This window comes from Trachypithecus francoisi, unplaced genomic scaffold (genome assembly GCF_009764315.1).
Source record: "Trachypithecus francoisi isolate TF-2019V2 unplaced genomic scaffold, Tfra_2.0 Lachesis_group5, whole genome shotgun sequence".
In the NCBI taxonomy this organism is placed as follows: Eukaryota; Metazoa; Chordata; class Mammalia; order Primates; family Cercopithecidae; genus Trachypithecus; species Trachypithecus francoisi.
Window position 1 is genome coordinate 146,206,543 of NW_022681470.1, and position 26,352 is coordinate 146,232,894.

The 26,352-nt window shown below is 56.7% G+C and overlaps 2 protein-coding genes across 9 annotated transcripts; one reads left to right on the top strand and one right to left on the bottom strand.

The window, feature by feature from the left end:
* Positions 1–2,672: 2,672 nt before the first annotated feature.
* On the top strand, positions 2,673–16,417 carry TBXA2R (thromboxane A2 receptor). Of its 4 annotated transcripts, none has more exons than XM_033196496.1 (3): positions 2,673–3,233; positions 11,417–12,285; positions 14,999–16,417. In XM_033196496.1, exons 2-3 carry the CDS (start codon positions 11,500–11,502, stop codon positions 15,242–15,244), a joined length of 1,032 nt encoding a protein of 343 aa, XP_033052387.1. In that variant the 5' UTR covers positions 2,673–3,233; positions 11,417–11,499; the 3' UTR covers positions 15,245–16,417. The 4 variants fall into 4 exon arrangements, with proteins under 4 accessions (XP_033052387.1, XP_033052385.1, XP_033052388.1 ...); XM_033196494.1 differs by having other exon boundaries at positions 2,674–3,263; XM_033196497.1 differs by lacking the exon at positions 2,673–3,233 and adding an exon at positions 4,475–5,848.
* Positions 16,418–17,569: 1,152 nt separating this feature from the next.
* GIPC3 (GIPC PDZ domain containing family member 3) lies at positions 17,570–25,950 on the bottom strand. 5 transcript variants are annotated; one of them, XM_033196501.1, is made up of 6 exons: positions 25,687–25,950; positions 24,829–25,014; positions 24,516–24,696; positions 21,771–21,883; positions 21,410–21,504; positions 17,570–21,296 (listed from the first exon to the last, which is right to left on the bottom strand). In XM_033196501.1, exons 1-6 carry the CDS (start codon positions 25,909–25,911, stop codon positions 17,825–17,827), a joined length of 4,272 nt encoding a protein of 1,423 aa, XP_033052392.1. In that variant the 5' UTR covers positions 25,912–25,950; the 3' UTR covers positions 17,570–17,824. The 5 variants fall into 5 exon arrangements, with proteins under 5 accessions (XP_033052392.1, XP_033052391.1, XP_033052390.1 ...); XM_033196500.1 differs by lacking the exon at positions 25,687–25,950 and having other exon boundaries at positions 17,570–20,170; positions 20,261–21,296; positions 24,829–25,382; XM_033196503.1 differs by having other exon boundaries at positions 20,899–21,296; positions 21,423–21,504.
* Positions 25,951–26,352: the final 402 nt, after the last annotated feature.

Here is a 26,352-nt window from a genome sequence, read left to right on the forward strand (position 1 = left end):
TCCTCTGGGCAGCCTCTTGCGTGGGTCCCTGGCCAGCTCCACCGCCGATCAGGACAGGCTGCTGGGAGCAGGGCTGAGTCCAGGCTGGACTCGGGAGGCACTTTTTCTTCTTTTGAGGCAGCTGGAGTGCAGTGGCGTGATCGCAGCTCTCTACATCCTCAACACTACAAGGCACTTTTGAGCCCAGAGTGGTGTTTGAGATAGGCTGGGTTCTGTAGTCACAGCCCAGGTTGTGTGTGCGTGGCTGGGGCAGTCCAGCCGGTACTGGGCCTAACCCAGACCTCACACCAGCAATATGTGACAGTATTTACTTCCATTTGGCTGCTCGGGAAACTGAGGCCCACAGAAGCCCACGTTTTCGAGCCCAGAAAGTGGCAGAGCCAGTATTAGAAGCTGGGCTTCTCTACCTTGGAGAATGCCAATCCCAGAACACCACCCCTGTCCCTGCCTCAGTTTCCCCACCCACCCCTGCAGAGGTCCCCCCAGCCCCAACATCCTGCTCCCTCCTCGTCGCGTGCCCTTTGCACCCTAAGGGAGATGGCTGTCATCTAACTGGCAAGGCATATGATTCGCCAGAGGCCTCCCAGGGCAGGGGGCACACAGGGCTCAGGCTAAGCTAAGGAGCCTGGGGGAGCAGGGCACCAGGGAGCTACGGAGGGCACGTGAGCAGGGGAGGGCCTCCGAGCTGGGTGTCAGGGAGATCCTGTAGGCAGACTGGAGGTGGGGGCCGGGGTAGGCTCTGCACACCCCCACCCCATCTGCCCCATGACTCCCAACCCTGGCCCCAGGTTCACCCGGTGTCCTCGAAGCTGCCCCGCCCCCACCCCAACTTCCTGACTTTAGCTGTGTCCAGAGCTAAGAATAGAAGCTCCCTGCCTGGTCCTTGCCGGAAACCACAGCCACGGGGGGCACATCCTGAGCCTGGCCTCTGTTCCCACCATCTGCCCCCCAGCCCCTAACAACTCCTCCCACCAGAGCCTCCTGTGCTCCCATTGAACTCGAGGTGCCTGTGGGGGGCGGGCCAAGACCAGGAGACCTCCAGCAACCAGCCCCAGATGACTGGGAAGCCCAGCGCTCATGTTCCAATCCCACACGTGGGCGCGGCATCGTTCCCTATTCATGCCTCAGTTTCCCCATCTCTAAAATGTAGAGTATCTTTACCCCCTGCCTTGCAGAGATGTGGTGAGACTTAAGCTAAATGCAAGTGTCATTCTCTGAACCCTGCCCAGGCTGTTTCCCCGAAGAGACATTGTCCTTGTTATCTCAGGGCCAGGGACGGAGGAAGTGGGGACGGGACAGCCTTCCTCCACCTCTCACTGCCCCCTCTTCTGGAACCCCAGCCCCACATCCTCCTCCCCCCACATCTGCCCTCCTTGCAGTTAGTGTAGCAAGGGCCTCATGCTCTCTTTTGCCTCCAAAGCTTTATATATGCATTTCCTGTCACTGCCATGTAGCCCAGACCTGGAGAGCTCCTATTCATCCCACAAAACCCCACTTCCCATGCCCTCTCCTCACAAGATGCCTTCCTAGCTCACCTCTGGGCTTCCCTAGGCCCTGTCACTTCCTTTGGCCCAGCCCTGACTCCAGGGGGCTGGAACAGTCTGTGTCCAGTTCTTTCTCCAGCCTAGGGCATCCTGAAGGGCAGGCCTGGTTTCAGGTCTCACTTGGAGCTCATAATTGTCCCACTGTATAGGCTGGAACAAAGAGAGGCACTGGGGAGAGTAAGACTTGGAGATTCAGGTCGGCTTCACGGAAGAGCAGCCTTGGAGCCCGGGTTTTGCCAGATCCATAGGAGTTGGACAGGCTCCTTGCCAGGGAAGACAGAAGTTGTGTTAAATGGCTGGTGACTCAGTGGGATAGAGCTTCGGGAGGGAGACTGGGTGTGGCTGAAGGCCAGGAGGAGGAAGGATAGTGGGCGGGGTAGCCGGGGAAGGGGCTTCCGGACTGGGCTGACGAGAGGACCGGGCCAGGGTGGGAATCCCCCTCACTCAGCCTGGACTTGCAGCCCTCCCGGGCCCAGGGGACCGGGTGGGGTGGAGTCAGGGCCAGGCCAACTTGTCGGGTCCCTAACTCAAGGTCGTGTCTGGCTCTGGTGTGCAAACAAGGCCAAGGAGGCCAAAGGACCCCCCTCTGCAAAGAGACGGTCCCAGGCCCTGCGTCCCGCACCTTCTCAGTCATTCCTGTCCTGCTCCATCCCTCCTTCCCCAGCCTGAGCTGGGGGGTGGGCAGGAAAGAGTACCCATCCCCCACTGCAGCCTCCCACTCCAGACCATTCCTCCTCTGGCTCCAAAGCCACCTCCCAGCCTCCTCCTCAAGAGACTCTCCCATGCAATGCCATCACCCCAGCCCTCCCGGCTCACCTGCTCTGGGACCACCTTTCTCAGTCTGGCTGTGGAGTCTGGTGCAACCCCCATTCCTCTATCCTCCCACCTCACCCCTGGAAGGGGCCTCAAACATGTCCTGCATGTATTAAGCAGGGCATAACACTACCGTGTGCCGGGCTTCGGCGCACCCAGTGAATTTGGAGCCCTGGAGTCTGGGCGCCCCCGGGGCGCCAATCCGCCTGGACCTGCCCCGCCCCCTCCAGGCCTTGGGTGCTGCCCAGATGGTGAATAATGCGGGCCTGGCGGCGGGAGCGCCGGGAAGAGGCCTGGCAGGGCGCTGGGCGGCTGGAGGGGCTGAGGCTCCCGAGGAGGGGCCCCTGCCACCCCCACCGCAGCCACTGCATCCTGCTACCTGCAGCCTGGGAGTCCCAAGGGGGCCGCCTTCCCCAGCGGGGAAGTCCCGGTGTGCACCCACTGACCCCAAGTCAGCCAGGCCTAGGCCCGAGGGGCGTGGCCAGCGCAGGGTGGGCGGGGCTGATGAGAGACAGCGAGAGACAGAGACAGGACGGAGAGAGACAGGACGGAGAGACAGAGCCGCGGGCTGCCAGCGGCCCCCACCCGTCCCAGCTCGGCTTAGCCCCCGCGGACTCCTCCAGGCCGCGCCCCCGGGGCATCCTGTGCCGCCACGCCCTCCATCTGTGTCCCGCGGTGACGGGGCAGCGCCAGGGTCCTCTGCTGGGCCCGCCCCGGCCACAGCCAGACTGACTCAGTTTCCCTAGGAGGCCCCACTGGATCCCGTCCTTCCCCTCCCTCTGCCTGCCCCGAGCCCGAGCCCCAGCCTCGGCGCCCGCACATCTGCCTGCCCAGCTCCAGACGGCGCCCGGACCCCCTGGCGCAGGATCTAGCCAGGTGGGAGCCCCGCAGATGAGGTCTCTGAAGGTGAGGTCGCCCTGCCGGCTCAGGGCGGGATGCACTGCTCTGGCTTGAGCCCGGGCTGCTGGGCTCATCCGGCGCTGGCCCTGCCCTGGTGTGGGTGTGTCCAAAAGCCCGCGGTGACAGCGGCCAGGTGCCAGGTGTCCCCTGTGTGGCCCGGGGGTGGCATGGGTGCCCTGAGGCCTGCACTGGGCACCCAGGCAGCTGGGTCTGGGTGTGGCCCAGGCTGATTCTGTTGGAGGCACTCTCTGGTCTCTGTGGGGCCACATGGCTGTGAAGGGGGTCCCAGACTCAGGTGGCTGCAGCCGGGGAGGGGGCCCAGGCCCTGGATGTGGCAGGGTTGGAGTGTGGTTGTGTGGCTGTGTGTGTGTGATTTTGTCTCTGGGAGTGAACCATGCCTGGCTCTGGTTGTGTGTCTGTGTCTGTGTGTGTGGTGGTCGTGTGTGTGTGATCGTGTGTGTGTTTCTGCCGAGCGTCTGGGACTGTTAAACATTATGTGTTCATCTGTGCATCTTTCTGTGTGTGTGTGTTTGTGTGTATCTATGCACCTGCTGTGTTTCTGCCTGTGTGTCTGTGTTTTTCTGTCTGTGTCTGTCACATTTCTGCCTGTGTGTCTCTGTGTCTCTGTGTGTGTCTCTGTGTCTCTGTGTGTGTCTCTGTGTGTCTCTGTGTGTCTGTGTCTGTCGTGTTTCTGCCTGTGTCTGTCTGTGTGTGTCGGTGTGTTGTGTTTCTGTGTGTGTCGGTGTGTTGTGTTTCTGTGTGTGTCTATCTCTGTGTGTCTGTGTGTCTGCCATGTTTCTGCCTGTGTCTCTGTGTGTCTCTGTGTGTGTCTCTGTGTGTCTCTGTGTCTGTGTCTATTATGTTCTGCCTGTGTGTGTCTGTGTGTCTGTCGTGTGTCTGCCTGTGTGTGTCTGCCTGTGTGTGTCTGCCTGTATGTGTCTGCCTGTGTGTGTCTGTGTGTCTGTCGTGTGTCTGCCTGTGTGTGTCTGCCTGTGTGTGTCTGCCTGTGTGTGTCTGCCTGTGTCTGTGTGTCTGTCGTGTGTCTGCCTGTGTGTGTCTGCCTGTGTGTGTCTGCCTGTGTGTGTCAGTGTGTTGTGTTTCTGTGTGTGTCTATCTCTGTGTGTCTGTGTGTCTGCCATGTTTCTGTATGTATGTCTGTGCATGCCTGCGCATCTGCTGTGTTTCTGTCTGTCGCCTTTCTGCCTGTGTGTCTGTCATGTTTCTGTGTGTCTGTGTGTGTCTGTCTGTTGTGTTTCTGTGTGTCTGTCATGTTTCTGTGTGTGTGTCTGTACATGTCTGTGCGTCTACCTGCTGTGTTTCTGTTTGTCACATTTCTGCCTGTGTCTGCTGTGTGTCTGCCTCTGTGTGTGTCTGGCTATCTGTGTGTGTCTCGAGTGCACACACGACGGTGGCCTGAGGTGTATGTTGGTGGAATCACTGTAACTCGTGATCCACCGTTAACCACCAGCCACACCGCCTGGGTCCCGCCCCCTGGTCCCCTGCCGGCCCCTGTGTGAAGAAGGCTCCCTGTGTGCTCCCTGGGGGAGCCCCCACTAGAGAGATGGGGAAACCGAGGCTCACAGGGGCCACGTGACTCAGGGCCCAAACAAGGCTGGTGGAAGTCTGGCTGGCTGGGGGAGTCCCCGCCCTGCACCCTATGGGCTGGGGACCCTGTTGGTGTCACAAACAGGAAATGTTCCCGGAAATGGAGCTTTGCGGTGAGGGGAGGTGGGCCCATTAGGGTGTGGAATGTGTCTGCCTCCACATCCACGCAGGGGTCCGTGCCCATGAGCATTCGGGTCTACAGCAGGCATGGGAGGATCTGGCCTGGTCCCTGAAGTTTCAGGCCTAAAAGGGCCCTGTAGGTCCAAGGTCCAAGGTCGACCGGGGTGACACGGAGCCTCAGGGCTCCCCTCTGGCTGCCCAGGCACCTCGCAGGGAGCTGAGCTGTGAGTACAGGCAGGAGCCCTGGAGAGGTGAGAGCCAGGGAGGCCTGGGCTGAGCACCCGCAGGCATGGAGATCAGAATCTCACCCCCATTGCACACAGCGGGGAAAGCCAAGGCTCGGCCAGGTGGAGCCCCACCCTGGCAGTGGCAGATCGGGGACTACAGCCTCCAAGCCTGTCTGGGGGAGGCGGGACGGGCTCAGGCCATGACAGGCAGGCGGGGCGGGCAGGGTGGGATGCTGAAGACAGGGGACTTGTTGAGAAACAGATGGATGATGAGAGGCCGCGCTCCAGGGAGGAGGAGAAGGAGGGAGGGGGCATGAGGATGGAGCATGGAGTGGAGGAGAGGCCTGCTGTTTGGGAACCGAGGATCACATTCCACTGGCAACCAGGCTTGGGGGAGCCAGGCCTTTTGCCCACGCCCAGCCCAGCGCCCAGGCCTCTGGAAACAGCGCCGGACAGAGCCCTCCAAGTCACATGACCCGCAAGCCGGGTCCCCTGTCAGGGGTGGCATCGGATGAGGAGGAAGTCACTGTTCGCCTTCCAGAAAGAAGCCAGGAATTAAGACAGAGATTTCTGGAACCCGAGACCCAGGCAAATTCCCATCCAAGTTGCAGGACGTCAGCCTCCTGGGATTCTAGAATGGTGAGGCATTCTGCATCCCAGGACTGAAGGAAGCGTGTTAGAATTCCAGAGCCCTGGACCCACTAAGGGCAAACGTCTGCTCTCAGGCTGCAAAATTCTGGAAATATTCAGCATGAAAAAGGGATCTTGGGTCCACACCTCTCCCCAGACACAGGGAGCGACAGTAATTTTCCCAAGAGCCGCACGGTGCTGCTCTACTCCCTCACTGGGTGGGGGCCCCTGCTACCCCTCCTGGCCAATGCAGGAGGGAAGGGAGGCCCTGCCTGGTCCCCCCATTGGCCTCCTTGCCTGGAGAACTTGAGACGGCTGCCATCACCTGAACCCAGGGTGGGGAGTGGAGGTGGCGGGGGGACTGGAAACAGCCAGCTGTGGCCAGAAGGACTCAGTTCCAGTTTCCAGGCTCCCCTGGGCCAAGGGCTCTGGGCCATGCACTTGCTCCCAGCCACGGGAGGTGTGAGGGAGTTCTGGGTGTGTGACCCCCGGTGAGTGGAGTGTGGTCGAGGAGACCCTGAGACCCAGGAGGGACTGGAAGTTGCTCCAGGCAGAGGTCGGGGCAGTGGTCACAGGGACGGCCAAGTCCCAAGGAATGTTCAGAAACAGCACATACCAGCTCTCGAGGGAGGAACGCCCTGTCCCAGGGGAAATCCAAGCGCAGGAATCCAAATCCCAGGCGTCAAAGCAGCCCGGGGTGGAGGGCAATGATTGCCAGAGGCCGCAAGGAGCCCCCACCGCATCTGCTCTCCAGGCCTCAGTTTCTCCTCTGGAAGCCCCACCTCCCATCACAGCGGCAATGGCCTTCGCTGCCCGCCCAGGAAGGGAGCTCAGTGCCGCTGTCGGGAGCTGGATAATTTATGAGGCTGGATAAAGTGTAGCCAAGCCCAGCAGCCGGGCCAAAGAGCCACAAATGAGATGGGGAGTGAGGGTCACAGTCACCCATTTGACTGCCCTGGAACGCATTAGCTGCTGCAACCCCACAGCCAGGCACTGCCTCAGGGCCAGCAAGCATTGAGTGCTGGGTGCTGCGCGTGGATCCCGAGTAGCTGGGATTACAGACATGCGCCACCACGCCCGGCTAATTTTGGATTTTTAGTAGAGACGGGGTTTCTCCATGCTGGTCAGGCTGGTTTTGAACTCTTGACCTCAGGTGATCCTCCCGCCTCGGCTTCCCAAAGTGCTGGGGTTACAGGCGTCAGCCACATCAGTCCCATTTTATAAGAAGAGAAACTGAGGCTCACAGCAGAAACGTGCCAATTCCAAGGTCAATGAGAGGGCACACAGCGAAGCCAGGGTTCCAGTCTAGTCTGGCCAACTTTTAAGAAAATGCTAGGCCGGGCGCGGTGGCTCAAGCCTGTAATCCCAGCACTTTGGGAGGCCGAGACGGGTGGATCACGAGGTCAGAAGATCGAGACCATCCTGGCTAACACAGTGAAACCCCGTCTCTACTAAAAAATACAAAAAACTAGCTGGGCGAGGTGGCGGGCGCCTGTAGTCCCAGCTACTCGGGAGGCTGAGGCAGGAGAATGGCGTAAACCCGGGAGGCGGAGCTTGCAGTGAGCTGAGATCTGGCCACTGCACTCCAGCCTGGGCGACAGAGCGAGACTCCGTCTCAAAAAAAAAAAAAAAAAAGAAAATGCTAGGCCAGGCATGGTGACTCACACCCGTAGTTTTGGCACTGTGGAGGCCAAGGCAGGAGCCCAGGAGGTCGAGGCTGCAGTGAACTAAGATTGTGCCACTGCTCTCCAGCCTGGGCCACAGAGCCAGTCTCCACCTCTGAAAAATAAAAAATAAATAAAACCTCACATCCACTCCAGCCAGGTGCTGTGACCTTAGACAAGTGACTTAATCTCTCTGTGCCTCAGTTTCACCATCTGCAAAATGAGGATCCTAATAGGACCTTTTAGTTTTGTTGTTGTTATTTATGTATTTATTTATTTTTGAGATGGAGTCTCACTCTTGTCGCCCAGGCTGGAGTGCAATGGTTTGATCTTGGCTCACTGCAACCTGTGCCTCCTGGGTTCAAGTGATTCTCCTGCCACAGCTTCCCGAGTAGCTGGGATTACAGGTGTGCACTACCACGCCTGGCTAATTTTTGTGCGTTTTTTTTCTTTTTCTTTTTTTTTTTGAGATGGAGTCTCGCTCTGTCGCCCAGACTGGAGTGCAGTGGCGCGATCTCGGCTCACTGCAAGCTCCGCCTCCCGGGTTCACGCCATTCTCCTGCCTCAGCCTCCCAAGTAGCTGGGACTACAGGCGCCTGCCACCACGCCTGGCTAATTGTTTGTATTTTTAGTAGAGACGGGATTTCACTGTGTTAACCAGGCTGGTCTCGATCTCCCGACCTCGTGATCCGCCTGCCTCAGCCTCCTAAAGTGCTGGGATTACAGGTGTGAGCCATCGCGCCCAGCAAATTTTTGTATTAGTAGAGATGGGCTTTGACCATGTTGGTCAGGCTGGTCTCAAACTCCTGACTTCAGGTGATCCGCCCTCCTTGGCTTCCCAAAGTGCTGGGATTACAGGCGTGAGCCACTGCGCCTGGCCAGAAGCCGGTTTTTGAACCATCTCATTTTATTTTTACTTCACTCGTCATACCTGGCCCCATTTTTTGTTTTTTGGGTTTTTTTTTAGCATTGTTTTTGTTTTGAGACAGGGTCTCACTGTTGCCCAGGATGGAGTGCAGTGGCGCAATTGTAGCTCACTGCAGCCTCGACATCTGGTGCTCAAGCAATCCTCCAACCTCAGCCTTCTGAGGAGCAGGGATTACAGGTGCATGCCACTACACCCAGATATATTTTTTTAAGAGATAGGGTCTTGCTGTGTTGGCCAGGCTGGTCTCGAACTCCTGACCTCAAGTGATCTGCCCACTTTGACCTCCCAAAGTGCTGGGATAAGAGGCGTGAGCCGCTGCGCCCGGCTTGGCTCTGATGTTGTTGTGCAGTGTGGCTGAGCATTAGCCCCACACATGGTAACGGGTCCCCGCCTGCTGCTCTCTACCAGCCGTCCCTGGGGAACCTGCCATTCCGAAGAAGTTGTGTTTTTTGTTCCCAAAATAGAACTGGATTTCAGGGTTTATTTATTATAAAAGCAACACCATGAAAATGGAGAAAAAGGCCAGGCGCCGTGGCTCATGCCTGTAATCCCAGCACTTTGGGAGGCAGAGGCGGGAGGATCACTTGAGGTCAGGAGTTCAAGACCAGCCTGACCAACGCAGTGAAAACCCGTCTCTACTAAAAATACCAGCATTAGTCGGGCGCGGTGGCTCACGCCTGTAATCCCAGCACTCCGGGAGGCCAAGGCAGGAAGATCAGGAGGTCAGGAGATCGAGACCATCCTGGCTAACACGGTGAAACCCCGTCTCTACTAAAAATGCAAAAAATTAGCTGGACGCGGTGGCGGGCACCTGTAGTCCCTGCTACTCAGGGACTGAGGCTGAGGCAGGAGAATGGCGTGAACCCGGGAGGCGGAGCTTGCAGTGAGCCGAGATTGCACCACTGCACTCCAGCCTGGGCGACAGAGCAAGACTCCGTCTCAAAAAAAATAAAAAAGAGAAAGAAAAAAGAAAATGGAGAAAAAGGAATCCAGACAATTCTAATATGTGAGGACAAAAGACCCCCTGGTTCCCCCTAAAATATCAACGAGGTTGGAACACTCACACCTAACGTTCAAAACAAATTGTGACCCAAAGTTGACCTCAGAACCAGTGTGAGAACCAGAGACTCCTGACTAACTGCTGGTCCCACTCCCTCCCTCCCGATACTGGACAGGGTCTCACTCTGTCGCCCAGGCTGGAGTGCAGCGGCACAATCATGGCTCACTGCAGCCTCTACCTCCCAGGCTCAAGCAATCCTCCCACCTCAGCCTCTCGAGTAGCTGGGACTACAGGCACCTACCACCACGCCAGGCTAAGTTTTGTATTATTTGTAGAGATGGAGTCCTGCTATGTTGCCCAGGCTGGTCTCGAACTCCTAGGCTCAAACGATCCTCCTGCCTTGGCTTCCCAAAGTGTTAGGGATACAGGCCAGAGCCACCGCACCTAGCCTGTGTGAGAATTTCTGTTTCACAATGGCTGAAATGTGTTCTGGTGTCTGCGGTCTGCCAAGGACTTGGATGGATAACCAATGGGGAAACTGAGGCAGGGAGAGTAGAAATCACTTACCTGGCCGGGCGTGGTGGCTCATGCCTGTAATCTCAGCACTTTGGGAGGCTGAGGTGGGCGGATCACGAGGTCAGGAGTTAGAGACCAGCCTGACCAACATGGTGAAACCACGTCTCTACTAAAAATACAAAAATTAGCCAGGCGTGGTGGTGGGCGCCTGTAATCCCAGCTACTCAGAGGCTGAGGCAGGAGAATTGCTTGAACCCAGGAGGCAGAAGGTGCAGTGAGCCGAGATCGTGTCATTGCACTCCAGCCTGGGTGACAGAGCAAGACCGTGTCTCAAAAAAAAAAAAAAAAAAAGAGGAAGAAGAAGAAATCACTTACCTGAGGTCACATAATGAGCAGCAGGGCTAGACTTCCAATCTAGGGCTCCTCAGCCCATCTCTGGGACCCACACATACTTCCTGGTGTCCTCCAGGGATTCTGAAGCAGATGGCCGTGGTCTTTACCCTTGACAAGGCCAGAGGTAGTAATACTAGCAATGGTGGTACTCATCGAAGGAACAGTGAGAACACTCTCTGGGTGGAGATGGAGCTAAGTCGGGAAAGGCTTCCTCAAGGAAGAGATATTTGGGGCCAGGAGTTCAAGACCAGCCTGGGCAACATAGTGAGACCCTGTCTCTACAAAAAATAAAAATATTAATTCAGCCAAGCATGGTGGTGCAGCGCATATATAATCCCAACACTTTGGGAGGTCGAGGAGGGAGGATCACTTGAGCTCAGGAGTTTGAGACCAGCCTGGGCAATATAGGGAGACCCGCCCCACCGTTTCTCCCAAAAAAATGAAAATAAGAAATTAGCCAAGGATAGTGGTATGTGCCTATAGTCCCAGCTATCTGGGAGGCTGAGATGGGAGGATTACTTGGGTCCAGAAGGTTGAAGCTGCAGTGAGCCTTGATGGCACCACTGCGCTCCAGCCTGGGTGACAGAGCAAGACTCTGTCTCAAAAAAAAAAGAAAGAAAGAAAAAAGAAAGGCCGGGCGCAGTGGCTCATGCCTGTAATCCCAGCACTTTGGGAGGCCGAAGCGGGCGGATCACGAGGTCAGATCAAGACCATCCTGGCAAACACGGTGAAACCCTGTCTCTACTGAAAATACAAAAAAAAAAAAAAATTAGCTGGGCATGGTGGCGGGCGCCTGTAGTCCCAGTTACTTGGGAGGCTGAGGCAGGAGAATGGTGTTAACCCGGGAGGCTGCAGAGCTTGCAGTGAGTGGAGATCACGCTACTGCACTCCAGCCTGGGCGACAGAGCGAGATTCTGTCTCAAAAAAAAAGAAAAAAAGAAAAAAGAAAGAAAGAAAGAAAAAAAACCAGGAGAGGGTATTTGAGCTGGGGCATTGAAGGTTGTGTAGGAGTTCACCAGAGCTACTTACACTGAAATGCAGAATTAATCACAAGCAAATCTTCTCTTGCCTCCCAGGTGTGCCTGAACCAGTGCCAGCCTGCCCTGTCTGCAGCATCGGCCTGATGGGGTGGTGACTGATCCCGCAGGGCTCCGGAGCCATGTGGCCCAACGGCAGCTCCCTGGGGCCCTGTTTCCGGCCCACAAACATTACCCTGGAGGAGAGGCGGCTGATCGCCTCGCCCTGGTTCGCGGCCTCCTTTTGCGTGGTGGGCCTGGCCTCCAACCTGCTGGCCCTGAGCGTGCTGGTGGGCGCGCGGCAGGGGGGTTCACACACGCGCTCCTCCTTCCTCACCTTCCTCTGCGGCCTCGTCCTCACCGACTTCCTGGGGCTGCTGGTGACCGGTGCCATTGTGGTGTCCCAGCATGCCGCGCTCTTCGAGTGGCACGCCGTGGACCCCGGCTGTCGCCTCTGCCGCTTCATGGGTGTCGTCATGATCTTCTTCGGCCTGTCCCCGCTGCTGCTGGGGGCCACCATGGCCTCGGAGCGTTTCCTAGGCATCACCCGGCCCTTCTCGCGCCCGGCGGTCACCTCGCAGCGCCGCGCCTGGGCCACCGTGGGGCTGGTGTGGGCGGCCGCACTGGCGCTGGGCCTGCTGCCCCTGCTGGGCCTGGGTCGCTACACCGTGCAGTACCCGGGGTCCTGGTGCTTCCTGACGCTGGGCACCGAGTCCGGGGACGTGGCCTTTGGGCTGCTCTTCTCCATGCTGGGCGGCCTCTCGGTGGGGCTGTCCTTCCTGCTGAACACGGTCAGCGTGGCCACCCTGTGCCACGTCTACCACGGGCAGGAGGCGGCCCAGCAGCGTCCCCGGGACTCCGAGGTGGAGATGATGGCTCAGCTCCTGGGGATCATGCTGGTGGCCAGCGTGTGTTGGTTGCCCCTGCTGGTGAGTGGGGGCTCTGCGGGGTCCTGCTACCCTCCTGACTGGACCTCTGGTCACCCAGCGTGGATTTAAATCCTGATGGTGACAGCCGGGCGCGGTGGCTCACGCCTGTAATCCCAGCACTCTGGGAGGCCGAGGTGGGCGGATAACGAGGTCGGGAGATCGAGACCATCCTGGCTAACACGGTGAAACCTCGTCTGTACTAATAATACAAAAAAATTAGCCGGGCGTGGTGGCGGGCGCCTGTAGTTCCAGCTACCCAGGAGGCTGAGGCAGGAGAATGGCGTAAACCCGGGAGGTGGAGCTTGCAGTGAGCCGAGATCGAGCCACTGCACTCCAGCCTGGGCGACAGAGTGAGACTCTGTCTCAATATAATAGTAGTACTAATAATAGCAACAATTATATATATGCATACATAGTTTTCTTTCTTTCTTTCTTTCTTTTTTTTTTTTTTTTGAGATGGAGCCTTGCTCTGTTGTCCAGGCTGGAGTGCAGTGGCATGATCTCAGCTCACTGTAACCTCTGCCGCCCGGGTTCAAGCAATCCTCCTGCCTCAGTTTCCTGAGTAGCTGGGATTACAGGCACCTGCCACCATGCCCAGCTAATATTTTGTATTTTTAGTAGAGATAGGGTTTCACCATGTTGGCCAGGGTGGCCAGGCTGGTCTCGAATGCCTGGCCTCAAGTGATCCACCTGTCTCACCCTCCGAAAGTGTTGGGATTACAGGCATGAGCCACTGAGCCCGGGCAAAATAATTTATATTATATTAGAATGCATTACTATATTAAAAGCATTTCCTGGGCCTGGCGCAGTGGCTCACGCCTGTAATCCCAGCACTTTGGGAGGCCGAGGCGGGCAGATCACAAAGTCAGGAGTTCAAGACCAGCTTGGTCAACATAGTGAAACCCTGTCTCTACTAAAAATACAAAAAAATTAGCTGGGCGCCTGTAGTCCCTGCTACTTGGGAGGCTGAGGCAGGAGAATCGCTTGAACCTGGGAGGCAGAGGTTGCAGTGAGCTGAGATCATACCACTGCACTCCAGCCTGGGCAACAGTAGGATACTCTATCTCCAAATAAATCAAATAAATAAACAAAGAAATAAAGAAATAAGTAAAATAATTTCCTAAGCACCTACTGTAGGCTGGATGTAGCAGCAACAGCAGCCAAGAAACAGCCAGGGCACATCCTCATAGGCTCACATCTCTCGTTGGGAGACGGACACTGGACCCGGGGGGTTATGGCATGGGGTAGGCAAAGCTGTGATGAGGAAGTGATGTCAGAGCCCAGAAGAGGTGCCTGACCTGGCCTAGGGAAGTCACTGAAGGGCAAATGGGAGTGGGCCATTTTTATTATTTAAAAATTATATTTGGCCGGGCGCGGTGGCTCAAGCCTGTAATACCAGCACTTTGGGAGGCCGAGACGGGCGGATCACGAGGTCAGGAGATCGAGACCATCCTGGCTAACACAGTGAAACCCCGTCTCTACTAAAAAATACAAAAAAGGCCAGGCGCGGTGGCTCAAGCCTGTAATCCCAGCACTTTGGGAGGCCGAGACGGGTGGATCACGAGGTCAGGAGATCGAAACCATCCTGGCTAACACGGTGAAACCCCGTCTCTACTAAAAAATACAAAAAACTAGCCGGGCGAGGTGGCAGGCGCCTATAGTCCCAGTTACTCGGGAGGCTGAGGCAGGAGAATGGCATAAACCCAGGAGGCGGAGCTTGCAGTGAGCTGAGATCCGGCCACTGCACTCCAGCCTGGGGGATAAAGCAAGACTCCGTCTCAAAAAAAAAAAAAAAAAAATATATATATATATATATATATATATACAAAAAAAAACTAGCCGGTGCGGTGGCGGGCGCCTGTAGTCCCAGCTACTCGGGAGACTGAGGCAGGAGAATGGCGTAAACCCGGGAGGCGAAGCTTGCAGTGAGCTGAGATCCGGCCACTGCACTCCAGCCTGGCGACAGAGCGAGACTCCGTCTCAAAAAAAAAAAAAAAAAAAAAAAAAAAAAAATTTATTTATTTATTTTGAGACAGAATCTTGCTCAGTCACTCAGACTGGAGTGCAACCATGCCCGGGTAACTTTTTAATTGATTTTTACTTTTTGTAGACATGAGGTCTCACTATGTTCCCCAGGCTGGTCTTGAACTCCTGGGTTCAAATGATTCTCTCCTATTGGCCTCCCAGAGTGCTGAGATTACAGGCATGAGCCACTGTCTGGCTAACAGTGCTCTAATTTATGGACGCATCAGAAGGAGCTCAGAAAGGTTAGTCAACTCTCCTGAGGTCACCCAGCAATGCAGTAACAGAGTGAACACCGGCCAGGCGCAGTGGCTCACTCCTGTAATTCCAGCACTCTAGGAGGCTGAGGTGGGCAGATCACTTGAGGTCAGGAGTTTGAGACTAGCCTGGCCAACATGGCAAAACCCCCTCTTTACTAAAAATACAAAAATTAGCCGGGTGTAGAGGCGGGCACCTGTAATCCCAGCTACTCGGGAGGCTGAGGGAGGAGAATCGCTTGAACCGGGGAGGCAGAGGTTGCAATGAGCTGAGATCGCACCACTGCACTCCAGCCTGGGCGACAGAACGAGACTGTGTCTCAAAAATAAAAATAAAAAACGGAGTGGACCCTGGATCTCAGGGGACCCAGGGCAGGGACCGGGGCGGGCGGGGCTGGAGGCAGGGCCCAGACTGACCGCTGTCCCCTCTGCAGGTGTTCATCGCCCAGACAGTGCTGCGGAACCCGCCTGCCACGAGCCCCTCCGGGCAGCTGTCCCGCGCCACAGAGCAAGAGCTGCTCATCTACTTGCGCGTGGCCACGTGGAACCAGATCCTGGATCCCTGGGTGTACATCCTGTTCCGCCGCGCCGTGCTCCGGCGCCTCCAGCCTCGCCTCAGCACCCGGCCCAGGTCGCTGTCCCTCCAGCCGCAGCTCACGCAGCGCTCCGGGCTGCAGTAGGAAGTGGACAGAGCACCCCTCCCGCGCGTTTCCGCGGAGCCCTCGGCCGCCTCGGACAGCCCATCTGCCTGTTCTGAGGATTCGGGAGCTGGGGTGCTGGATGGACAGTGGGCGTCAGCAGCAAGGTTTTGGGGTTGACCCCAATTCAACCCGGGGACCCCCAACTTCTCCCTGATCCTTTTACCAAGACCTCTCCCTTCCTTGGCTCCCTTTTCCCATCCAGAGTTCCTAGCACTTCTCTGCGCCCCTCCCAACCCCAGGAAGGGTGTGGGGACTTTGGAAGAGGGTCTTGCATAGCTTTTTTTTTTTTGATGGAGTCTTGCTCTGTCCCCCAGGCTGCAGTTCAGTGGCACCATCTCAGCTCACTGCAACCTCCACCTCCCCGGTTCAAGCAATTCTCCTGCCTCAGCCTCCCTAGTAGCTGGACCTATAGGCACATGCCACCATGCCCAGCTAATTTTTGTATTTTTGGTAGAGACAGGTTTCACCATGTTGGGCAGCCTGGTCTTGAACTCCTGACCTCAGTTGATCCATCCGCCTCGGCCTCCCAGAGTGCTGGGATTATAAGCATGAACCACTGCGCCTGCCTTTTTTTTTTTTTTTTGAGACGGAGTCTCACTCTGTGGCCCAGGCTGGAGTGCAGTGGCACGATCTCAACTCACTACAAGCTCCACCTCCTGGATTCAAGCGATTCTCGTGCCTCAGCCTCCTGAGCAGCTGGGACTACAGGCGTAAGCCACTGCGCCCAGTCTTCCATTGCTCTTTCACCCTGATTTGACCTACTTCTGGGATACTGTTGCGTCCTTTTGAACCACCAACAGAGAAGGTTCTGTCCAGAAAAGATTGAATGTGAACGGGGGCACCCCCCTTTTCTTGCCAAAATATATCTCTGCCTTTGGTTTTATTTTCCTTTGGGTCCAGAAGTTGTCAGTCTCTGGGGTTTTGTGCACTGGACCTGACCCGGGGCAGACAAGGGCAAGGCTGGGGAGGATGGGGAGGGAAGAGAGGATTTGGTTCCTGCCACACTTGTTTCTTGTTTCCTAATCACTTCATGGGTGGTACCGCCTAGAATTCTCCCAGCAGCCTGTAATGGGAAGGCTTCAGGTTAGCCCTGGGACCTACATTGAAACCACCTTTGAATCTGCATGTTATTAAAAGTAGGTATAAATGGGCCAGGTGTGATTGTTCATGCCTGTAATCCCAGCACTTTGAGAGGCTGAGGACGGTGGATCACCTGAAGTCAGGAGTTCGAGACCAGCCTGGCCAACATGGTGAACCCCTGTCTCTACTAAAAATACAAAAATGCCTGGGTGTGGTGGCTCATGCCTGTAGTCCTAGCACTTTGGGAGGCTGAGAGGGGCAGATCACCTGAGGTCGGGAGTTCGAGCCCAGCCTGACCAACATGGAGAAACCATATCTCTATCAAAAATACAAAAAAGAAAAGAAAAGAAAAAAAAATTAGCCAGGCGTGATGGCGCATGTCTGTAATCTAAGCTACTCGGGAGGCTGAGGCAAGAGAATCGCTTGAACCAAGGAGGTGGAGGTTGTGGTGACCTGAGATCACATCATTGCACTCCAGCCTGGGCAACAAGAGCAAAACTCCGGCCGGGCGCGGTGGCTCAAGCCTATAATCCCAGCACTTTGGGAGGCCGAGACGGGCGGATCACGAGGTCAGGAGATCGAGACCATCCTGGCTAACATGGTGAAACCCCGTCTCTACTAAAAAATACAAAAAACTAGCCGGGCGACATGGCGGGCGCCTGTAGTCCCAGCTGCTTGGGAGGCTGAGGCAGGAGAATGGCGTAAACCCAGGAGGCGGAGCTTGCAGTGAGCTGAGACCCGGCCACTGCACTCCAGCCGGGCGACAGAGCGAGACTCCGTCTCAAAAAAAAAAAAAAAAAAAAAAAAATAAAAAAAAAAAAAAGAGCAAAACTCCGTCTCTAAAGACAAACAAACAAACAAAAAATTAGCCAGGCATGGTGGCAGGTGCCTGTAATCCCAACTATGCAGGAGGCTGAGGCAGGAGAACTGGTTGAACCTGGGAGGCAGAGGTTGTAGTGAGCTGAGATCGCGCCGCTGCACTCCAGCCTGGGCGATAGAGCGAGACTCTATTTCAGGAAAAAAAAAAAAAAAAAAAAAAAGGACCAATGGCTGGGTCTTCGTGGAGCACCTGTCCCATGCAGGCAGGTAAGCTCATCCCCATGTGGTGCTTAATGAAGTGCTTGGTACACAGTAGGTGCTCGAGAGGTTGCCATAGTTTCAGCCAACCCCTCAGCCCCACATCTCGGCATTCCCCGGAACTCCCTGCAAAATGACACACCAGGCTGCAGAGATGGAAGGAGCCTTTATTCACCATGAGCCCTCAGGGTACCTGCGGTGCAACCTGTCTCCTGCCCTCCTTTTCCCTCCAAGAACCTGGATCTGAGCCCGGGGGGGTGAAACCGCAGCCCCTGTTTTCACCACCCCCCTCCACCACCACCTGCTGGGGAAATAAGGTCACTTGCTGCTTCTGGGGGGCCCAGGCTGGGAGGGACAGGAGAGGGTGAGAACCACATGAGTCAGGGCTAGGTCACAGCCAAACTACGACCCCCCGCGGTAAGGGTGGGGCCCTGGCTCCTCCAGAGTTGGGGAAGGGGCAGGCGCCAGAGCTGGGGACTCAGACAGCTGGGAACTCAGGAGGCCTCTGGGGGCAGGACTAAGAGTGACAGATATGGTGCGTGGGGTGGATTTCTGGGGTCCCACCTGGGGCTTGGGAGAGACCGCTGGCTTCTGGGGGGTTGAGGAGACCTGTGGCTGAGGGGCCAGGTAGGAGGCTGGGGATAAGCCTGGGATGGGGCCAAGGCTGGCCTGGGTGCCACGCACCTGCTCTTGGGGCTGAGGCAGAGGCTGGGGGTCTTTGCTAGGGGCTGGGGTGGGGTCTCTGCGGGGTGGGCCTGGGGGCTGAGGTTGGGTTGCGGCAGGGGCCTCAAGCTGGATTCTAGGGTCAAGGCCAGGGGTCTGTGGGGAGAGCGCATTTCTAGGGCTCAGCCAGATTCTTGAACTGATGTGAGTTCTGGAACTGGACTGGGTTCCAGAAACAGGCTGGGTTCCAGAACTAAGGTGGGCTCCAGGGCTGGGCTGAATTCTTGAGTCAGTCTGGGTTTCAGAGCTGAGCCCAGTCTCGGAGCTGGACTGGGTTCTGGACTTTAAGGAGTCGGGCTGAATTCTTGAGCTGACCTGGGTTTCAGAGCCGAACTGAATCCCAGAGCTGATCTGGGTTCCAGAGCTGGGCTGAGCCTCAGAGCTGAGCCCGGTCTCAGGACTGGACTGGGTTCTGGAGCTAAAATGCGCTCCAAGGCTGAGCTGAATTCTTGCACGGGCCTGGGTCCCAGAGCTGAGCTGGTTTCCAGAACCGGTCTGAGTTCTGGAGCTGGGATGGGCTCCAGTAATCAGCTGCATTCCAGAACCAAGCTGACTTCCAGAGCTGTCTTGAATTCTTGAGCTTATCTGGGTCCCAGAGCTGGGCTGAGTGCTAAAGCTAGGCTGACTTCCAGAGTTGATCTGCTTCCCAAAGTCTAGTTGAATACCAGAGCTGTCTGGGCCTGTGGTCTGGAGCTGGTATCTAGAACCTGGCAGAGTTTTAGAGGTGAATTGAGTCCCAGAGGCTGGTCGAGCTCCTGGGCAGCGCTGGGTCCTGGAGCTGGGCCTGCTGTCAGAACTAGACAGGGCTGTGGAGCTTAACTCTGTTGCTGTGATAGCCTGGGTCCCAGGACTAGGTAGGACTCCAGAGCTTAGTTGGATTCTGGAACTTGGCTGGGTCTCAGCCACTGTCTGTGTTTTGGAGCTGGCTGGGATTTCAGAACCAGCCTGTGCTCCAGAACTGAGCTGAGTACTAGAGTTGAGTGCAGTGCCTGGGCTGGATTGAGCTTTGGAGCTTGGCCAGGCCTTGAAATTGGTCTGCATTCTAGAGCTGGCCTGCATTCTGCAGGGAGAGTGGGGCTTGGCACCAAGCTGTGTGCTGGAGCTGGGCCTTGCTTCCAAGATGGATGGGGTTCCAGAGCTGGTCTGAATCCTGGAGTTGGGCCTGGTTGTAGCACTAGGTGAGGTTCTAGAGCTGGGCTCAGTCTCAGAGCTGGAATCATCACTGGCGCTGGACTGGGCTGCAGGATGGGGATGGGTACTTGGATGCAACTGGGCTTGGGATCTGGACTGGGCAGTTGTGTGGACCTGGGTTTCTGAGCTGGTCTGAGTTCTTGAATAGGATTTGGTTTGGGAGCTGTCTCTGAATCCTGAGCTGGCTGGGGTTCCAGAGCTGGGTTGCTTCATGAATCTCACATGGGTTCCAAAATTAACTGGGGTTCTGGAGCCAGACCAAGTGTCCAGGTGTGGCTGTATTGTGGAGCTGTCCAGAGTTCCAGAGTCAGCTCGAGTTTTCCAGCAGGGCTTGGTCTCCGAACTAGCCTGGATTCTGGAACTGAGATTGGTCTCCAAGCTGGTCTGGGTCTTAAAATTTGTCTGGGTTCCAGAGCTTGGCTTGTTGTCAGGGCTCAGTTGGATTCTAGAGATGAGCTTCATCTCAGAACTGGCCTGGGCTTCAGGGCAGGGATTGGTCTCAGATCTCATCTGGGTTCTAGAGCTGGGCTTGGCCTCAGAGGTGGCCTGAGTTCTAGAACAGGGCTTGGTCTCAGTGCTGGGTTTGGTCTCAGAGCTTATCTGGGTTCTAGAGCTGGGCTTGGTCTCAGGGCTGGCCTGAGTTCTAGAGCTGGGCTTGGTCTCAGAGCTGACCTGAGTTCTAGAGCTGGGCTTGGCCTCAGAGGTGGCCTGAGTTCTAGAACAGGGCTTGTTCTCAATGCTGGGCTTGGTCTCAGAATTTATCTGGGTTCTAGAGCTGGGCTTGGTCTCAGAGCTCATCTGGTTTCTAGAACTGGGCTTGGTCTCAGAGCTGGCCTGGGCTCTAGAACAGGGCTTAGTCTCAATACTGGGCTTGGTCTCAGAGTTCTTCTGAGTTCTAGAGCTGAGCTTAGTCTCAGAGCCCATCTGAGTTCTAGAGCTGGGCTTGGCCTCAGAGGTGGCCTGAGTTCTAGAACAGGGCTTGGTCTCTATGCTGGGCTTGGTCTCAGAGCTCATCTGGGTTCTAGGGTTGGGCTTGGTCTCAGAGCTGGCCTGAGTTCTAGAACAGGGCTTGGTCTCAATGCTGGGCTCAGTCTCAGAACCCATCTGGGTTCTAGAGCTGGGCTTGGTCTCAGAGCTGGCCTGAGTTCTAGAACAGGGCTTGGTCTCAATGCTGGGCTCATTCTCAGAGCCCATCTGGGTTCTAGAGCTGGGCATGGTCTCAGAGTCCATCTGGGTTCTAGAGCTGAGCTTGGCCTCAGGGTTGGCCTGGGCTCTAGAACAGAGCTTGGTCTCAATACTGGGCTCGGTCTCAGAGTTCATCTGAGTTCTAGAGCTGAGCTTAGTCTCGGAGCCCATCTGGGTTCTAGAGCTGAGTTTGGCCTCAGAGGTGGCCTGAGTTCTAGAACAGGGCTTGGTCTCTATGCTGGGCTCGGTCTCAGAGCCCATCTGGGTTCTCAAGCTGGGCATGGTCTCAGAGCCCATCTGGGTTCTAGAGCTGGGCATGGTCTCAAAGCTCATCTGGGTTCTAGAGCTGGGCTTGGTCTCAGGGCTGGCCTGAGTTTTAGAACACAGCTTGTTCTCAATGCTGGGCTTGGTCTCAGAGCTGGCCTGGGCTCTAGCACAAAGCTTGGCCTTAGACCTGGGCTGGATTCTAGAGAAGGGCTGGGTTCTGGAGCTGGGCTGGGGCCCCAAATTGGATTGGGCTCTAGAGAGGAACTTGGCCTCCGATCTGGGCTGGGATCTGGAGCAGGGCCGGGGCAGGGGGCGGGGCTCCAGGCTGGGGCTGTGCTGGGCTCCCCCAGGGCAGACTAGCCACAGGCCTCCCTGGCCTCGCTGATGGCGGCCCACACCTCCACCACAAACTCGTCGGGGAAGGCGAACTCGCCCAAGACGGAGTCTAAACAGCGCGCAAACTCCTGGACGCTCACTGTCTTCTTGGACGTCTCCACCATGGTGGACGCTGCGGGCCATGCCGGAGGGGTTGTCAGTGAGGGCACGCCCCGCTCCAAACTTCCCGCTGGGACCCCTGCCTCCTCCCATAGGCTGCCCTCCCCCCAGGGCCCTCCAGCTTACCCTGGCCCCTTACCCAGCTCGGGGTCCCGAATGCCCATGTAGCTTTCCAGCAGGTCATCAACCTTCTGGGATGCCTCCTCCTCAAACTCACTGGGCTGAGGGCACAGGAGAAGGAAGTCAGGGGTGAAAAGCCTTGAAGCCCCCCAGCCCCTCCAGACCCCCACCCCTAAGGTTAGAGTGGACTGGACCCTCGCATGAGTCAGTAGTGCTGGTACCAACATCATTGCCCCACCTTTCAACGAGGACCCATTTTTCAGGCAGAGAAACCGAGGCTCCGAGAAGTTCTTGCCCAAGGCCACACTGACTCAGTGGCAGAACTGCAGGTGCAGAAGCCTGGGAAGAACCCCTCCCCTTCACTCACCGCTTCCTCCACTGTGGCAGCCCCCCCAGAACGAAGCCGCAGGGTCTCCCTCCCACTGGTCACTTTCGCCTCTACGGGGCATTTGCTGGATCGACTTCTCTGGCCAATCATATCTGGAGGGAACAGAGTGAGGGATGGCCATGGGTTCTGGATGGAGCCACATCTTTGTAAACCCTGGGAGGCCACCAGCCGAGCCTTTCTAGAATCTTCCTCCCCTTCAAAGTCCTCCTTTGCGGTGAATCTCCAGAGACCCATTCGAGATTCCACACTTCCCGTCCCCAGCAAACTAAATCACAAGTCCAGAATGAAGTGTAGTGGAGCAAGTTTAGAACTAACGTCCCAGTTCCACGCCCTCACTCTCCCTCATCTAGGGACTGCTTGGGACCCTCCTTGTGGCAGGAGCCTCAATCTAGGTATGGTCTTGTCTAGGTTCCAGAACCCAGCTTAGTGTCAGGGCTGAGATGTAGAAACACTTAGTTTCAGAGCTGACCTGGGCTCTAGAGCTGGGTTTAGTCTCAGACTAAGCTTGATTTTTTCTTTCTTTCTTTCTTTTTTTTTTCTGAGATGAAGTCTTGCTCTGTCGCCCAGGCTGGAGTGCAGTGGCACGATCTTGGTTCACTACAGTCTCCACCTCCCAGGTTCAAGCGATTCTTCTGCCTCAGCCTCCTGAATAGCTGGGACTACAGGCGTGTGCCACCACATCTGGCTAATTTTTGTATTTTTAGTAGAGACGGGGGTTTCACCATATTGGCCAGGCTGGTCTTGAACTCCTGACCTTGTGATCTGCCAGCCTCGGCCTCCCAAAGTGCTGGGGTTACAGGTGTGAGCCACCATTCCCAGCCAGGTTTTGTTTGTTTGTTTGTTTTGTTGTTGTTGTTGAGACTGAGTCTCGCTCTGTCACCCAGGCTAGAGTGCATTGGTGTGATCTTGGTTCACTGCAACCTCCGCCTCCCAGGTTCAAGTGATTCTCGCATCTCAGCCTCTGAGTAGCCGGGACTACAGGCACGCACCACCACATCCCACTAATTTTTTTGTATTTTTAGTAGAGATGGGGTTTCACCATGTTTGCCAGGCTGGTCTCAAACTCCTGACCTCAGCTGATCCACCTACCTCGGCCTCCCAAAGTGCTGGGATTACAGGTATGAGCCACCACGCCTGGCCTAAACTCTATTTTTAGGCGTGGCTTTTGGAGTTCACAGCCACAGCAGGGCAGATTCTAGAACCCCATACAGCTCAGTCTCCCTGGGACCTCTCTCCATGTGTGCCAGGGTACTTCTAGAAGCTCTCGCTCTGTTCTGTAGAACAATGCTATCCAAAGGGGCTAGAGGAGGAGAATGTGCTAGTGTGTAAATCAATACACTGCTTTCTTCATTGAGAAAGTCTGGTTATGGAAAAAAAATGGGCAGGGTGCAGTGGCTCACGCCTATAATTCCAGCATTTTGGGAGGCCAAGGCGGGCAGATCACCTGAGGTCGGGAGTTCGAGACCAGCCTGACCAACATGGAGAAATCCCATCTCTACTAAAAACACAAAATTAGCCAGGCGTGGTGGCACATGCCTGTAATCCCAGCTACTCGGGAGGCTGAGGCAGGAGAATCGCTTGAACTCGGGAGGCCCAGGTTGCAGTGAGCTGAGATTCAAGATTGTGCCATTGCACTCCAGCCAAGGCCACAGAGTGAGACTCTCTCTCAAAAAAAAAAAAAAAGGAAGAAAGAAAACTTTTCTCATATTCTCATTCTCTAGAATCCACCATGACCTCAAAGCACTACTTTAAAAGTTCCCAGGCTGCGCGCAGAGTGGTTCACGCCTATAATCCTAGCACTTTGGGAGGCCAAGATGGGTGGATCACCTGAGCTCAGGAGTTTGAGACCAGTCTGGCCAACATAATGAAACCCCGTCTCTACTAAAAATACAAAAATTATCCTGGCATGGTGGTACACGCCTGTAATCCCAGCTTCTCCTGAGGCTGAGGCAGGAGAACCTCTTGAACCTGGGAGGCAGAGGTTGCAGCGAGCTGAGATTGCACCCCTGCGCTCCTGCCTGGGTGACATATTGAGACTCTGCCTCAAAAAAAAAAAAAAAAAAAGGAAGAAAGAAAACTTTTCTCATATTCTCATTCTCTAGAATCCACCATGACCTCAAAGCACTACTTTAAAAGTTCCCAGGCTGCGCGCAGAGTGGTTCACGCCTATAATCCTAGCACTTTGGGAGGCCGAGGCGGGTGGATCACCTGAGGTCAGGAGTTCAAGACCAGACTGGTCAAGATGGTGAAACCCCGTCTCTACTACAAATACAAAAATTAGCCAGGTGCAATGGCGGGTGCCTGTAATCCCAGCTACTCGGGAGGCTGAGGCAGGAGAATCGCTTGAACTCGGGAGGCCCAGGTTGCAGTGAGCTGAGATTCAAGATTGTGCCATTGCACTCCAGCCAAGGCCACAGAGTGAGACTCTCTCTCAAAAAAAAAAAAAAAAAAAAAAGCTCCCAGCCTGGCTACAAAGTGGTTCTGGAGGCTCCTCCTCCCACTCCACTTTACCCAGTCTCTACCCCACCCCTCCCGCACAGACTGGTTCCATAACAATCTATTAATAGAAACTACCTACGAGTTTCTGTTACCCTGCCAGGAGCTCCTTGCCATGCAGCGGGTGCACCTAGAACCTTCCAGCCCGTGCCATCCCCAACCCTCCTCCACCCCCGGCAGCCGTAGAACCCACTTCCGGAAGAGCTCCCGCCAGCCCGCCCGCCTTACCGAAGGCCCTCTTGGGCTGCACCAGGCGCAGGGTGAAGGGCTGGGACTTGGGCAGCTCCCGGAGCATCTTGGCCACCTCGTAGTGGCGGCAGCCCACAATGGAGTGGTCGTTGATGGCTTCGATGCTGTCACCCACGCACACTGCCTCGATCCGGTTGATGATACTGCCTTCCTTGATTCTCTGCAGGGATCCAGCGTCGCTGGCAGGGCAACCCCAGCCACCCGCCTCCAATCCCCAGAACCCACGTCGACCCAGAGTGAGGGGGCAGTTGCTGGACCCCAGGAAGTCACCCGCCCACCCCCTCCCGGGCACCTTGATGAAGGCGTAGCCGGCCCCGTTGTCCGTGATGGTCAGCCCCAGAGCGTCCTCTGTCTTAGTGACCTCCACCTCCTTGGTCTCGCCTCGCACGTGGGCAAAGATGAAATCCTCCAGGCCTATCTGGCCCCCTAGGAGCTTCTGCATGTCCACTTTGTGGCTGTTGAGGGTGCAGAATAAAATCTTCCCGGCGGAGAAGGAACGCAGAGGTAGCCAGGGCACGCATCCTCCCACGCAGCCGCCCTGTCGGCGCAGGCCCCTGCCCCCAGCGACCAGATCCCAGCCCATGGGAAAGGGCAGGGCGTGGGGCCTCCGAGAATGGAGAGAGGAGGGAGAAGGAGGCTTCCGGCAGGTGGAGACCCCTCTCCATACCCCCAGGACCTCCAGCCCCCAGACCTCCAGGTTTACTCTGCTGGCGCCCCCTGGGGGCTGCAGACCAAACGGACCCGGATTGGAAAAATGCCCAGGAACCCCGCAACCGCACCACGGCCTCAGCCTTCCCATCTCCAAGGGGACCATCTGGAACCCCAGACGCCAGCTACTCCCAGGAAGCACAGAGGAGCTTCCCCGAGGGCTGGGGTCCGCTCCAAGCGAGGCCTGCGCAGAGGATTTTCTGGAATATCTAGGGGTCCGCTAGACCTAAGACCTCCCCATCTTTTGCGCAGAGAGTGCAAAGGGGAACCCTGGGATGTGGCACCCCGTTCTCTGAGGGCTGCGTCTCTGAGATCCGGCGATTAGGCAGCCACCCCGACGTCTGGGATCCGGGGATCTGGGGTCTCCCGTCCAGCGTCCAAGCTCCCCACCCCTCACCACATCAGGCGGATGGTCTCGGGTGCGGGTGTCCGGGGTCCTTACCTCCGTGGGCGCGATCCCGAAGGCCTCGGCGATCTTGGCGTACAGCTCGCGGACGTTGGTGAAGCCCTCGATCTTGCCCGTGGGGCTCCCGTGCGCCAGCTGCGTGCGGAAGACGAGGCGCGGGCGGGCGCGGGGCGCAGCCGGGGGCTCCGAGGGCGCGGGCGGGGGCGCAGACGCGCGCGGGGCCTCGGCCCCCCGGGCCTCCCGGGCTGCTGCGCCCTCCATGGCGGGAGAAGTTCGGTCACCCACCCGGGCCCTCGCCGCCGCCGCCGCCGCCGCCGCCGCCGATCCGCCGCTTCCTGAAGCCTCCCCTCCCCCGGCCCAGGGCGCGACAGCCGAGAAGCCCGGGTAAGGGGATCCGGGAACCCGAGCCGCCCGGGAAGGCGACACCGCGGGGTGCGCAGGGGTGGGTTGGGCCCCAGGTGTCCGGGCCCTGCCAGGGCCAGCTGCGCCCTCCCCGGAGATACCCGCAGTCCGGGGGTCCTGAGCTCGGGACCCTGGAAGAACAGGGACCACAAATAAGGACAGGGACAGGCCCGGAGCGGTGGCTTACATCTGTAATCCCAGCACTTTGGGAGGACAGGGACGGCTGAGGGTGCTGGGGCACTTACTCTCTGCTAGGCGAGGTCATTGTTTTATTTTATTTTATTTTTAATTTTATTATTA

Coding starts and splice junctions, on each gene's coding strand:
- TBXA2R (XM_033196496.1), top strand. CDS start 11,500: ATGTGGCCCAACGGCAGCTCCCTGGGGCCCTGTTTCCGGCCCACAAAC. Junction 12,286..14,998: donor TGTGTTGGTTGCCCCTGCTG/GTGAGTGGGGGC, acceptor TCCCCTCTGCAG/GTGTTCATCGCCCAGACAGT.
- GIPC3 (XM_033196499.1), bottom strand. CDS start 25,350: ATGGTCCCCTTGGAGATGGGAAGGCTGAGGCCGTGGTGCGGTTGCGGG. Junction 21,505..21,770: donor CTGCCACAGTGGAGGAAGCG/GTGAGTGAAGGG, acceptor CTGTGCCCTCAG/CCCAGTGAGTTTGAGGAGGA. Junction 21,297..21,409: donor GAGCTGGGTAAGGGGCCAGG/GTAAGCTGGAGG, acceptor CATGGCCCGCAG/CGTCCACCATGGTGGAGACG.